The sequence below is a fragment of the Onychostoma macrolepis genome, chromosome 17 (assembly GCF_012432095.1).
Source record: "Onychostoma macrolepis isolate SWU-2019 chromosome 17, ASM1243209v1, whole genome shotgun sequence".
NCBI classification, from domain to species: Eukaryota; Metazoa; Chordata; class Actinopteri; order Cypriniformes; family Cyprinidae; genus Onychostoma; species Onychostoma macrolepis.
In genome coordinates this window covers 3365723-3379569 of record NC_081171.1, presented here as the reverse complement: position 1 = coordinate 3379569, position 13847 = coordinate 3365723, and the positions used below count along the sequence as shown (strand labels likewise).

Sequence of the window (13847 nt, the reverse complement as noted above, 5' to 3'; positions counted from 1 at the left end):
TAGCGAACATTAAACCCATGTGACTAATCGGCTGTTTCCGATGATGGTGTATATCCGTGTTTTTTTTTTTTTTTTTTTTTTACTGTTGGTTGCTAGGTTACCAATACCACCGTCATCCGCTTGAACAACTTGTCAGAAACACATTTGTTTTTTTTTGTTTTTTTTTTTTAACTTTGAAAAGATTAGCTTCTCGAAACTCAGCTACTGTCCCTGCATTTGAAAGTGGATCTTTTTTTTATTTATTCATTTATCCATCCGTCCGTCCAAGACCTCTTTTTACCATAAACAATGCCATAATAATACTTTTACCATATTATTTTAACTGTAATATAATTCCTAAAATGAAAATTTATTGTACATTAATTATATCAATTAATTAATGAAATTGAGTGTTATATTGATTTTTAAAATAATTAAATTATTTATTTTTAATTTAGATGTGTAATTTGATCCGGTTTCCATTAAGAGTATTTATTTATTTATTGAAACCAAGGCCACTATTGACATTCTATATCATATTATTTTTACCATATACAATGCCATAATAATGCTTTAACATATATATTTTTTAATTACAGTTCTTAAATTGAAAATAAGAAATGTGTTATAATAATAATAATATAGTATTTCCACTTTGATCTGGTTAGTTTAAGTTAAGTTTCTTTGTGTACACATGATGAGTGTTTTTCCCCCGTAGCATTTAAATAAGTCTTCAGCATCTTTGCATGTTACCATTATAATTAATATATGGTAGCATGTAATGCTCAAAAATATTGGGAATTGCATGCATATGAAGTGAAAGTGAACCTGAAGCATTTTGCGTTCACACTGCCTATGAGTTTGTTTGGAGTGGTTAATGCAAACTGTTCTCAGACCGAGTATGCCATCAATTACAAAATGAACTGCACCAAAGATTGTTTTTGGCATTAGAAAAACGTTTTGCAGTACATGAACTACATATGTTTTATCACAATGATTGTGACCCTTAATAGGTTCAGGAAGTTGCTAGTGGATTTGTTTTCTCATTTGCTCTTTCAGTGATGACTGAAATTCAAATTGTATCATCAGGAGTTTCTTCAACATGAGAGTGATGTTACGGCTCATTTAAATCTCTCCCAAAGCCTCGTATCTACAACACTGACTCTCTTTCACACAAAAACAGAGGCGCTTTAAACCCATCTGCGTTTGATCGTCTAAACTTAGCCGCGTGTCTGAATGAAATGGCCCACAAATTTAATTCTAGCCTGCCTCGGGCTGTTAATCACCGAGTGACGCGCATTGAAATACACAGCACTACACTAGATATCCAGAATATATCTTGGGCCTCGGCCTATGGAAATCTCATCGCTAGCAGTGGTACAAATTGAGATTCCCTTTATCCAGACCACACTGGCACGAAATGAAAGCCTCCAGCAGCCAAATCAAATATTTGCCAACGTCCTCCTATACGGCCGCCGCGTCAGTTGTGGGTGTAATTTGGCTATTAGCAGGTGGGTCAACGTTTTGATTTAATCAGCGGCTAAACATAGTATTCAAACATCGAATCCCCCCGCTGCTCTTTTCAGTCAATAAGCCACAGTCAAAACATTTCTCCTGTCTCAAGCCAGCCGCTTGACAAGAGTTATTTAAAAGTGCAGCGGCTCCAGTCTCGTATCACTCGCGGCCCAATTTGGAGCGGGACCCAGACACCGAGACTGCTGCGAATTCCCCCTCCGAGTGCAAAACGAGACCTCCGTTCGGCTCTTAACGACGCTAATAGAAATCGCAGTTCCAGCGCCGTGTAACGAGCAGGCGCTCGGCATCATTAATATGTATTTTCAAAGATGGAATTTCCAATGACTGCCAGCTAACTAAATAAAAAGACTCCGGTTGGTTTGGGTGGCCTGTAAGCGATCCAGGCTGCCTCGCGTCGGGCCCGGAGCCCCGAGCGTCACGTCAGACTGTCCTCAGCCTCGAACCCGACGCTTCTCGGAGACGCGGCTCTCTGTAGACCGTAAAACAGATCCTCTGCGGCACGAGGAAGAAAAAAAGCAGTCGTAAACCTTGAGCCTTTATGTTTTATGACACATGGCTTGGTGGAGAGCTCAAATTGACTGTTATGTGAAGGTATGAAATTGGTCCAGGATGAGGAAACATCTAATTATAGGTTCTGACCTGCAACTTAACACGCTCAGCTGTAAATCTGAGTCAGACCTGTTGGGTTGCTATTAAGAGGGTTCATTACTGCACACAGCTCTCTTAAAGTTTACACAGACGGTCCTTCTCTTGTTATGTTACGCCGTTTCATCACAGGGCGTTAAAACGAGGAAATAATGACGACCGTCATCTTGTTGAATCCTTAGAGCAGCTGATAAAACTGCGGTTTAAACCGTTTCGTCACACAGTAGCTCTGTAGATATAGCAGTATATTCATTGAAGGGATTATTATGGGATTCAAAAAATTATTACCATATTTAGTAAGCTATTTTATTTTTTTTTTTTAAGAAATTAATACTTTTGTTCAGCAAGAATGCATTAAATTGCTCAAAAGTGACTGTAAAGACATTTATAATGTTGCAAAAGGATTCTATTTCAAATAATTGCTGTTTTTTTTTCAACTTTTTATTCATCAAAGAATCCTGAAAAATAAAAATGATGGCAGTTTGCAGAAAAATATGAAGCAGCACAACTGTTTTCAACACTGATAATCAGAAATGTTTCTTGAGCACCAAATCAGCATATTAGAATGATTTTTAAAGGATCACATGACACTGAAGATTGGAGTAATGACGCTGAAAATTCATCTTTGCATCACAGGAATAAATTACATTTTAAAATATATTCAAATAGAAAACAGCCGTTCTAAATTGTAATAATATTTCACAATATTACTGATTTTTCTGGATTATTTGATCATAAAAATGCAGCCTTGGTGAGCAGAAGAGACCTTTCAAAAACAATAGTGCACTAGACTTGCATTGCTCATGTTTTCTTGAAATGTGTTTTGTGATGTTGACACATGATATTAAGGATAATAGTTAATGTTCTACTTTTAATTTTTTTATAGAGAATTGAGAAGATGACCAGAAACATGGATTCCAGTCAGTACAGTGACTTCTGTGAAAGTCGACAGCTGAGTTTCTGTGAGTATTCGTTCACAAACATGATTTTGTTTCATTTATGCATTCGTTAGCCACTTTGATCCCAAGTGACTTATATTGCATTAAAGGTGTGTGTTTTATCAGCTCATACATTCCTTGGGAATCAAACCCATGACCTTGGTGTTGCCAGCATTCTGCTGTTTGAGCTACAGGAATGCTTTTCTAGGATTCACTGCATGTGCACTGATGAATGCATCTGTTTTGTTGCTCTGTGAGCGTGTCAGGTATGGTTTGTTGTGTCAGTGTAAAGTACAGCACTCCTCATGTCAGTTGCAGCGCGTCAGATATCGTCTCTGATGAGTTGTTCGGTTGGCAGTTCTGCGCCCGAGGGCTTGTAAGAACACAGCTGTGGGATTGTGAACACACCACTGCTGGCTTCTGAAGGCCACATTTCAGCGCTAATAACATGTTCACTGGCTTTGTGCCGCTCCAGTAACTGTGATGTCTTACTGGCATCGAGCTGCAGGTCGGGACAGCAGCGCAGTAAATGTGCCTGAATAACCCTGTTACACAACACTGATGCTGAGTACACACTAAATCTGACCGATAACACGTCACAGGGCCGGAAATTGAGCATTTGTGGTTACATAGGGTATGTCTGACATTAAATACCTTATTGTACTTGTGCAGTGTACATTGTATTTTGCCTGATATTTTTTAATAGTGTGTAGAAAAGGAATGCAGTATGCAGTGCTGATCATTTCAAGCAGTTATGTTAGTATGGTATATTATTGATGTCATATTGTGTGCATGTTTAAAGGAATGGTTCATCCAAAAATAAAAATTAGCTGACAATTGGCTCACTTTCATGCCATCCAAGATGCAGACGAGTTTGTTTCTTCATCAGATTTGGAGAAATGTAGCATTACATCACTTGCAGTGAATGGGTGCCATCAGAATGAGAGTCCAAACAGCTGATAAAAACATCACAAGTAATCCACACCACTCCGGTCCATCAATTAACATCTTGAGAAGACAAAAGCTGCATGTTTGCAGGTGTGTTTAAGGTGTTTTTAAACTTTAAACCATTGCCTCCAGCTAAAATATGAGTCCATGATCCATAATAACGCTTCCTCCGGTGAAAAAGTTGTCTCATATGAATCAGGAGAGAAATCTGCACAGATCAAGCACCATTTATAAGCTAAAACAGTCTAAAACAGCTCTAAACAAATATGTTGGTGGATTTTGATGTGAGAGACAACAGGAGATGGGCTTTGTCACTGGAGGAAGTGTTATTATAGATTATGGACTCGTATTTTGGCCAGAAGCAACAGTCTGAAATTAAAAATGCCTTAATGATTATTTGTTTCTTACAAACACACATCTTTTGTCTTCTCAAGACATTAATTGATGGACTGGAGTGGTGTGGATTATTGTGATGTTTTTATCAGCTGTTTGGACTCTCATTCTGACGGCACCCATTCACTGCAGAGGATCCATTGGTGAGCAAGTGATGGAATACTGCATTTCTCCAAATCTGATAAAGAAAAACTCATGTACATCTTGGATGACCTGAGGGTGAGCACATTTTCAGCAAATTTTCATGTCTGGTTGATCTATTCCTTCAGTTCAGCAATTGACCTGTTTTCATCTACCAAGTAAAACATTTAGCATTTTTAATCCAATTTTATGTTAAAAAGGTCAAATTTTATAATGATTAAAATTTTATAATAATCAAAGTAATGAATCAAATTAAGAAATCAGCTGATTTTTTACCACATTAGAAATGAAAAGTCAAATGGAAAGTGCATTGCATTGTTGGATATATATATAGTATCTCACAAAGTTCTATCCTGTACATTTTGCCAGTATTTGTTTTCTAATCTAGTTTTTACTGAAATTTGGTTTTGACAAACTGCTCCTCACTTTGGATAAGTGTCTGCTAAATATGTAATCCATATTCCATACATACAGGAAACTTACAATATGCACACTAAATAGGTAGTTTGCCATTCTGAAACTTCCAATTGCTTTTTAAGCAACAGATCTTCTGTAAACTTTCCTTGCCAATGGAGCAAGATAAATCATACAGTTCGTCATTTTTGTAGTCAGACTGAACTTTGTAAATGAAACGTTTCTGATATAGTCTATAATTAATTTTCAACGCTGATCCATGAAGTTTAGTGAAAACCCAGCAGCTGTGGTTTCCAGAGCTTTCCTGTAAAAAAAAATAAAATAACTCCAGTATTTTGTTTTACAGATTGAATTTAAATTTACAGTAAAAACTAAATTTTATTAACTGATGTTAATATACAGTAAATTTAACAGTATTTTATGTCCTGTTAGGGTTTTTCACCATATATAGTAAGAGAACCAATTAACAGTTTTTTTTTTTTTTACTGTAGCATCTTTAGAGTCTTTTACCATGAAAATTACAATCATTTTTATAGTGTGCATCAGAACATCATATTCTCACTCAAACTGTCTGCTCTGTTTAGCTAAGAAGGCCTCGAAATTCCGCGAGTGGCTGGACTGCAGCAGTCTGGATGTGAAGCCCAACGCCATGTCCATGGAGATCCTGTCCTATCTGGCCTACGAGACGGTGGCCCAGGTGAGCTGCAGTGCTTCAGATTCACAAAAACCACAAACTGTCTCATTTCAGGAAATCACTCTGACATTTACTTTCACTCAGTCTCTGTTTCCAGTGCAATAAAAACCCTGAAAATAAGCTCTTTTGAAGCGTCCCAGTGCTTTCTTCGTTCAGTATGATGTTTCCTGGGAAAAATATTATCATCTTGTTCTTCATATCAAATGGCGTTACTCATAAGCTGATATGGTTTTATATTTTAGGTTGTTGACCTTGCCCTATTGGTTAAACAAGATATGACTCCCAAAACAGGCGATCCGTTTCAACACGCCATATCAGCAACTTTCATCCAGTACTGCAACTCCTCGGCGGAGGTAAACAAAACACTTTTCAGTTTACTTTTTGGTAATCAGTGTTGTTATTGTTAACTAAACGACTATTAGAAATCATTTTTATTAATTGAAATAAAGTTAAAATAGCATTAGATAAAAGTTTTAATGAAAATTAGAAATGTTTCATTGGCAACTAAGTGAAATAAAATAAGTTTAAGTTGATGTCCTAAAATAAACTAAAACTAAAACTGAAATAAAAATAGAAATATATAAAAAAAATAAAATAAAAAAAAATGACAAAAGCACATAACAAAATTACTAAAAATTAAAAAAAATATAATATAAATAAAAATATTAAAGTACTATAATAGAACATAAATAACACTATATTAACACTGGATGTTTATTTGGAAATTACAAATTGTTTTTAAAGGTATGGATCCCCCCAAAATTGTGTGTGTGTATATATACAGTATACATAATTATTGTGTATACATAATACTATGATAACGTAATGTTTATTTGGGAATTATAAACTGTGGTTAAAGGGATAGTTCCCCTTAAAAAATAAAAATCCTGTCATTTATTTGCTTTTATTAATTCACCTTCAGGACAAGGAGATGTTTAGCAGAACACAATGGAAGTGAATTGTGACAAATGCAAGCAAGCTCCTAAAATTGCAACATACAGTAAAAGTGCAATAAAAGCAAATGAACATATTTTTTTTATTTTCAACAGAAAATTATTTTGGGTGAGTAAATGATGACAGGATTTTCATTTTTCATTTTTGGGATGAACTATTCCTTTCAGTCAGTCATTGTCTACTAGATTTTCTAGAAAGGAAGTCAGTTATTTGGCCACTAATGTGTTGTTTGTTTGGTTTAAGCTGCATGTGAATGATATTCTTTACTGGGAAGCATCTACATTATCCATTATTTTTCTCTAATCCACTATTAAAATATGTTTTATCATGTTAGTTGCTGTTTGGTGATGCTATGGAATAGTTCAAATGGCTTTTCTGGTGATAACAGTCATGTCAGCAGCTTTCTCCGAGCGCTTGTCCTTTGGAGAAGAAAACCAAACAAGAGCGTCCTGCTCTGCGGCTTTGACCTCTCTCCAAGTAGAACCGCCAAGTTTGTCCAAGGTGGTTTTGAGCTGCGGGATCCGTTCCATGGATGGACTTCTGTGTCACTGAAACCACGAAAACCTCATCTGTCTCTCTCTCTCTCTCGGACTCGGCCAAGGCCACTCCGGGTCTGGAAGCGCACATGGTATTTTTTAGCCTGAATTCCAGTATTGTTTTTCTCCTGATCCTTGGGGGTCGGCCGCGTTCCCATGTGGCGAGAGTGACAGAATGACCCTGTGGTTTGAGCGATAGGACCGAGACGTGTCGTAAGACTGCAGGTGATGTTTTCAGGGTCGTGTTTTGTAGCCGTGACCTTTCTGCGTCATGAGTTTCCTAAAAGCGAGTGTTGTGTATGAGAAGGTCGGGCACACTGTGATATTGTATGTGTAGCTGTCATCTAATGTCACTCTTGGAAAAATAATGAGGAATTTGTGCTTTTCTGGTCCGGTCTGATCTTTAGGCTACAAGCACTAAAAAGGAGACGGACTCCCCGGAAAACACGCCGCCGTCCACTCCCAGCGGCCCTCTGACGGGACACCAGGGAAAGATGCACTCCATGGCTCAGGGCAATGGTGGGCCGAACCAAGATGGCAGCAGTAAGGTCAAACAGAGGAAGAGGAAGAAGGTACAGAAATATTGACAGATCATCTATATTATGTCGAGATTATGTAGCTAGCCTCCAGTTATAGACAGTGTGTGATCACTGCGCCACTAGTGTCTGTTTTATGGAATTGCAGTCTGTTTATTTGTGAAACCCGACTGGGCCAGACATAACAACAGGCTCAACCAATGGGGGGGGAGTTGGGGGCAGGGCTACCTGTTTCTTCATAAAATAAAATGCTTTAAGTAATGTTGAACCAGAAATATTTCTGCTTTATCACACAAGATGAAGTGTGTCATTTTGGCATCCCTAGTCATTTGTTCACATTTAACATGGACTTGAATAGTGAAATGTATGATTTCCTTAAAGGTTTTCTAAATGATTTTTTTTTTTAAATAGATTTTTAATGTATATTTTAGCTTAGAATTATATATAATACAGAAAAATAATGATGATGGTGATATTATTATTAAAAAATAAATAAAATAATAATAATATTACAATATAATATTAATATATAAAGAATTTTTCATATTTTTTAATTATTAATAATGCACTGCTTAAGAATTGAATCATCATAATATTATAATAATAATAATAACAACAACAACAATAATCTATTATTGTTATTATTTTTTTATTTATAAAATCAATTATTTTATAAATGTTATGGCATGTATATTACAAATATTATTGGCTCTGACTAATTGCTTTTGTTCCTCCTTTGAAGTTGCTTTGGATAAGTGTTTGCTAATTGCATAAATGTAAGTAATTAATTATTGTTTAATTTCTTTTCATCTTCTTATTATAGTATGTTTATTATAGAATGTTTGTATGTGTGTATATATAATGATTAAATTATCAAACAATGCCCTAATAATAATACATTTTAATAAATAATTATGAATTATTTGTAAATATAATAATAATTATATAATCATCACCATTATTATTCTATATTATTGATCATTCTGAGCTAAAACATACATTAAAACTATTTTACATAATTTACAAAACATACATCAAAAATCATATATTTGAATCATCAAGTTGAATGACTAGTGGTGCCAATTTCTTCACAAATATCATATGTGTCCCTGGACCACAAAACCAGTCTTAAGTCGCTGGGGTATATTTGTAGCAATAGCTAAAAATACATTGTATGGGTCAAAATGATCGATTTTTCTTTTATGCCAAAAATCATTAGGATATTAAGTAAAGATCATGTTCCATGAAGATATTTTGTAAATTTCTTACCGTAAATGTATTAAAACTTAATTTTTGATTAGTAATATGCATTGCTAAGAACTCCATTTGGACAACTTTAAAGGTGATTTTCTCAGTATTTTGATTTTTTTTTTTTTTTGCACCCTCAGATTCCAGATATTCAAATAGTTGTATCTCAGCCAAATATCTGTCTGATCCTAACAAACCATACATCAATGGAAAGCTCATTCATTCAGCTTTCACATTATGTATAAATCTCAATTTTGAAAAATTGATACTTAAAACTGGTTTTGTCATCCAGGGTCACATATAACATTTTAAGGCAGTCTAATCTATTATTGCCTTGCAAAATCTACCATCTGCCAGACAAACAGATAATCCCGCCCCAAACTCACACCAATGGGCCACTCAGAAAACCAAACAACCAACCCAGTGCTGTTTATTTTACACTAGAAGTAAAACACAGAGATCTACTTATCATAGATTCCAGCCCTTCATATGCAGTGGAAACTTAAGCAAGAAACAAGTCTCAATATTTTCCTACCCGTCCTGTTTTACTGACTCCAGTTTCTCTGATGCTTATTGCAAACATCCAAATAGGGAAGTTGTTTTTCCCCCCGTCTAAGAGATACCGAGTCGAAATCGTTCCCTTCCCTCCAATGACTTCAGAGACACTGCAATTACAGCCAATCACATGCAGCACTAACGTTTACTGTCAGGCCTCTATATATCAGAATCAGCCTGCGCTGCGAGTTCATAAAGCATCAAATGACACGTAGCATTTATATCTCTCCAGAGGTAAAGCGCCGGCCGATTTGGATTCCCAAAAGTGTGCTTTTGTGTGTGGCGTTTGTGTTTGTGCACTAAACTGCAGGACTCCCACCGTGTTTTTGAATTAGCAATAATACAAGCTGTATTTTCTCTGTCTTCTCCGTTGCAGAGCGCGGCGGCCTGTGGCGCGGAGGCTCAGAGCAGTGCCATCCAACCAGCCCACATCAGAGAGGCCATCAGGCGCTACAGCCACAAGATTGGCCCGCTCTCCCCCTTCTCAGTACGTAATAACAGAGCCGTAAAAGAGTTATATTTATAATCACAGCGCAGCCCCATTTTAAAGTGGTCAAGCCCTAAAGTATTGGAATTGTTTTGCGCAATTTGCGGTTAGTGTAATTTTCCTCATAAAAGTCACATAATTCTACTGGAGAATTAAATAAGCGGAATTTCGATCCTTTTTGGAAATACAAAGGAGATTTAATTTTGTTTTGTTTTCCGTAAGTTCTGTTTACGGCTGAAGAAATGCCTGCTTATTTCGCGCGCTTACGTATGTGACTGTTCAGCGAGTTATAATTTTCCATCAGGCGCAGAAGTGTGGGTGTCTTAAGTGCTAGGCTGCGTTTGAGAAATGGCTCTTGGAGGCTTCGAGGCTTTCTCACAGCCAATTTGGAGGCTTTTGCTGTTGTGGTCAATCTGCAATTCACAGGTAATGAGCAATTTACCAATGACGGCCCACTTGATGCTTCCCTAACTGACGGATGCCAGAAAACCTGCCAGTGTTGGTTTTCTGTGGCTGTTTTTGTTTTAAATACTGATATTTGTTGCTTTTAATTGTGATGTACTTCAATTATCAACTTACAAAGCATTAGATCACTTCTAGACTCACAGGAAGACTTCTTATATAGTCTTATACAGCATTGTTACCCTGAGGAGGCTTGAGGGTTTTTTTGGTTTCTAAGGGGGTACTATGTGGTTGCTAGGGTGTTGCTATGCAGTTGCTAAGTTGTTCTGTATGTTTTTTTTATGCAGTTGCTTCAGAGTTCTGACCGGTTGTTATGGTATTGTTACTAGGGATGTCCCCGTATCCGAATACGGTGTTTGGAAAGGCAATGACGTTTTCTACGGCACCCTAAAGGGAATAAATATGAGATGGGAGGAAAAAAATATATTTCAATGCTTTCTCTCACAATTATATCCATTTGTGTGGTAAGTATTAAGTAAAATTTGATGTACTGTAATGTAACAGGCAACCGCTAGCAAGCGGCTAACCATGTCCCTTTAGTGGCTCCATAGAACCCATTATTAGTTTTCCGTGCCTTTCCGAATTCGGATTCGCTATTCGGGCACATTGTTGTTAGGGTAATTGTTATCCTCAGGAGGTTTGAGGTTTTTTTTGTTTGTTTGTTTCTAAGAGGTTACTGTGTGTTTGCTGGGTGGCTGCTAAGGTGTTCTGTATGTTTTTACGCGGTTGCTTAAGAGTTCTGACCATTTGTTATGGCATTGTTACCCTGAGGATGATTTCTAAGAGGTTCTTTGTAGTCTTTAAGTTGCTATGCAGTTGCTAAGGGGTTCTGGGTGGTCACTAGGTGGTTGCTAAGGTGATATTGATGTTTTTGTTACGTTGCTATGCTAGGGTGTGCTAACTGGTTGTTAAGCCATTGCTGTAATAAGCAATTGCCAATATCTGTTTTGCAAGGCTGTTTTTGTTTTAAATGTAGATTTGTTACTTTTCATTGTGATGTAATTTGGCAAATCAAACTCACTGTTTGAATTCATTTCATGCCAGATTTATCTTGTGTTTTGCAAAAGAACCTCCATGGTAATGCACAACATCCTGAGATATTTCAGTCCCATCTCTTGCATGTTTTTGCCAAATATTCAGTAAGAACTGCAAAGACAAACCAAAGCATGATGGAAGCATGTTCCTATTACATCTCTAAAAGCCCTACAATTTCAACGTCGCCAAGCAACGCAGGACAAACGTGACTGGATTTCCATGGCATAAACATGAGCCCAGCATGTAGGAAACTGGGAGTTGCGCAGGGACGCGGTGTATTGTTAATATATAAAACAGGTGTTATATGGTTTTCCATGGTATGATGCTGAGTGAAGACTTCCAGATGTTCTCGAGTGCCACTCACGTTCGCCTTTGATGAGTAAATCTCAGCTCCTTACTGGGAATGGCACAGGAATAATTAGATGGGGGGGATGCAAGTGACTGAGTGAGTGCCGTCAGAACCGAGTTATCATGTAATTGGCTGGGTTTTATTGCGACTGGAGCCAGTTTAAACCCATGATTAATTGCACCAATAAGCACTTTTCACTCTGGTCTTTTAAAAAGCCCAAAAGGTAGAATTAAGCCCTTGTTTGGAAGGTCGAGTGTACATGGGTTTGCTGACAGACGCGAGGCGCTTTCTCATTAACATGGACAGTTATCTATTGGCGTGGTCGCCTTCCAGACTTTCGACGTTGCAGCAAAGTCAACGTATTACCTTTAAATGCATGTGAGATTCTCAACACTCCCCCAGATTGAAACGAAGAGAAATCGCCAATCTGGAAACGGTTCACTTTCACTCAAGTTTCACCATTGTGGATGTATAGCATTATGTAATTTAAACGTCTGCCCCAGTGACTGTTGTTGGAGGCTTTATCGGCCTCAAATTACCAAAATCAAGTCATTGTGAGATTATTAACTTTGAAATTGAATTAAGAGGGTAACGCAAGACCTACAATCATTCAGAGATCATTCGATTACACTCACGCACAGGGCAACGCAATTACCTCCCCCATCCACAAGGACAGCAAGTCACTGGCCAAGAAGAAGTATACTTTTATTTGATTCCAGAGTCTGCTGTTGTGGAAAAGCAGCTCATCAGATGGAATTGTTTTTCCTTTTGTGTTTGTTTCTGCCAGTTTTTGTAAATGCTTGGCGAAAACATCCTTCTCTGACGCTTAATTTGACCTGCTAATGCGAGAAGAACTTTCTAGTGCTTTCTGGTGGCGTAAGTGCATGCAGTGTAAATGTAACATCCAGGTTGATTTTTAGTGCACAGATATCTGAAATTCACCTGTCTATGTCTTGAAGTGAGAAACTTCTAATACAGTGTGGTGAATTATAAAACATAAGCATAACTAACTGAATTATAATAATTATAGCAGATTTTTTATATTTTCTTAAGAAATTAGTGATGACTGATGAGTGCCATTGCTATGGTGTTTTGATTAGTTTTTAGCATGTTGCTATCGTAACGGAAGCCAGCTAGTAAGGCGCACTAGTGACTGATGCTAGAGGCTATGATCTTTAGCTTCAGTGTCTCCAATGCTGGAAACACCAGTTCGAATCCCACTCAGAGCAGGGCAAGTATAACCAGAGGAGTTACACTATGTGGTTGTTAGCACTTTGTGGTTGTAAGCAACTTTCCCACAGGCATTGCTATGCGGTTGCTAGGGGTTCTGGGTGGTTGTTTAGGTGGTTACTAAGATGTTCTGGATGGTTTTTATCTGGTTGCTTTGAAGTTCTGACTGGTTGATAGGTGGTTGTTAGTTTTATTGATTGGTTGATTTATTTTATTTTTTATTTTTTCAGTGCTGCTATGTCATTGCTAAGAATGTTTGAGGTTTGTTTTTTTGTTTTTTTTAGAGCTGTGCTAGGGTGTTGCCATGAAGTACTGGATGTTTTTTTGTACATTGTTATATGGTTGTTAGGGCGTTCTTATTGATTATTGTTACGTTTTTTTTGTTGTTTTTTTCGCACGTTGCAATGTGGTTTCTAAGACATTGATAAGCAGATGCTATGGAGTTCCGGTTGATTGCTAAGGCATTCTGGATGGTTTTAAGTGGTTGCTAGGGAGTTCTGACAGATTGCTATGGTGTTCTAACTGTTTTTTCGGGTGTGATATGCCATTGCTAAGATGTTTTAAGTTTTTAATGTGTTGCTATGGTATTGCTATGCAGTTACTGGAGAATCTTGGCAGTTGTTACAAAGCTCTGGGTGGATTTAGTACATAACTATGCAGTTTCTAGAATGTTCTCAGTGGTTGTTACGCCAAAGCTGTGGTGTTTTAAATGTTTTATTTAGCACATTGCTTTGTGGTTGCTAGGGTGTTGCTATGCGGTTGCTAGG

The 13847-nt window shown here is 37.2% G+C and overlaps 1 protein-coding gene across 4 annotated transcripts in view; it reads left to right on the top strand.

The window, feature by feature from the left end:
* Positions 1–13847, top strand: part of supt3h (SPT3 homolog, SAGA and STAGA complex component) — a 121423-nt gene that overhangs the window by 95828 nt on the left and 11748 nt on the right. For all 4 annotated transcript variants that reach the window (XM_058749083.1, XM_058749085.1, XM_058749084.1 and 1 more), the window contains exons 7-11: positions 3047–3122; positions 5579–5691; positions 5931–6041; positions 7586–7750; positions 9894–10004. In XM_058749083.1, the coding sequence (XP_058605066.1) occupies positions 3047–3122; positions 5579–5691; positions 5931–6041; positions 7586–7750; positions 9894–10004 (576 nt within the window). The remainder of the gene's footprint in view (positions 1–3046; positions 3123–5578; positions 5692–5930; positions 6042–7585; positions 7751–9893; positions 10005–13847) is intronic.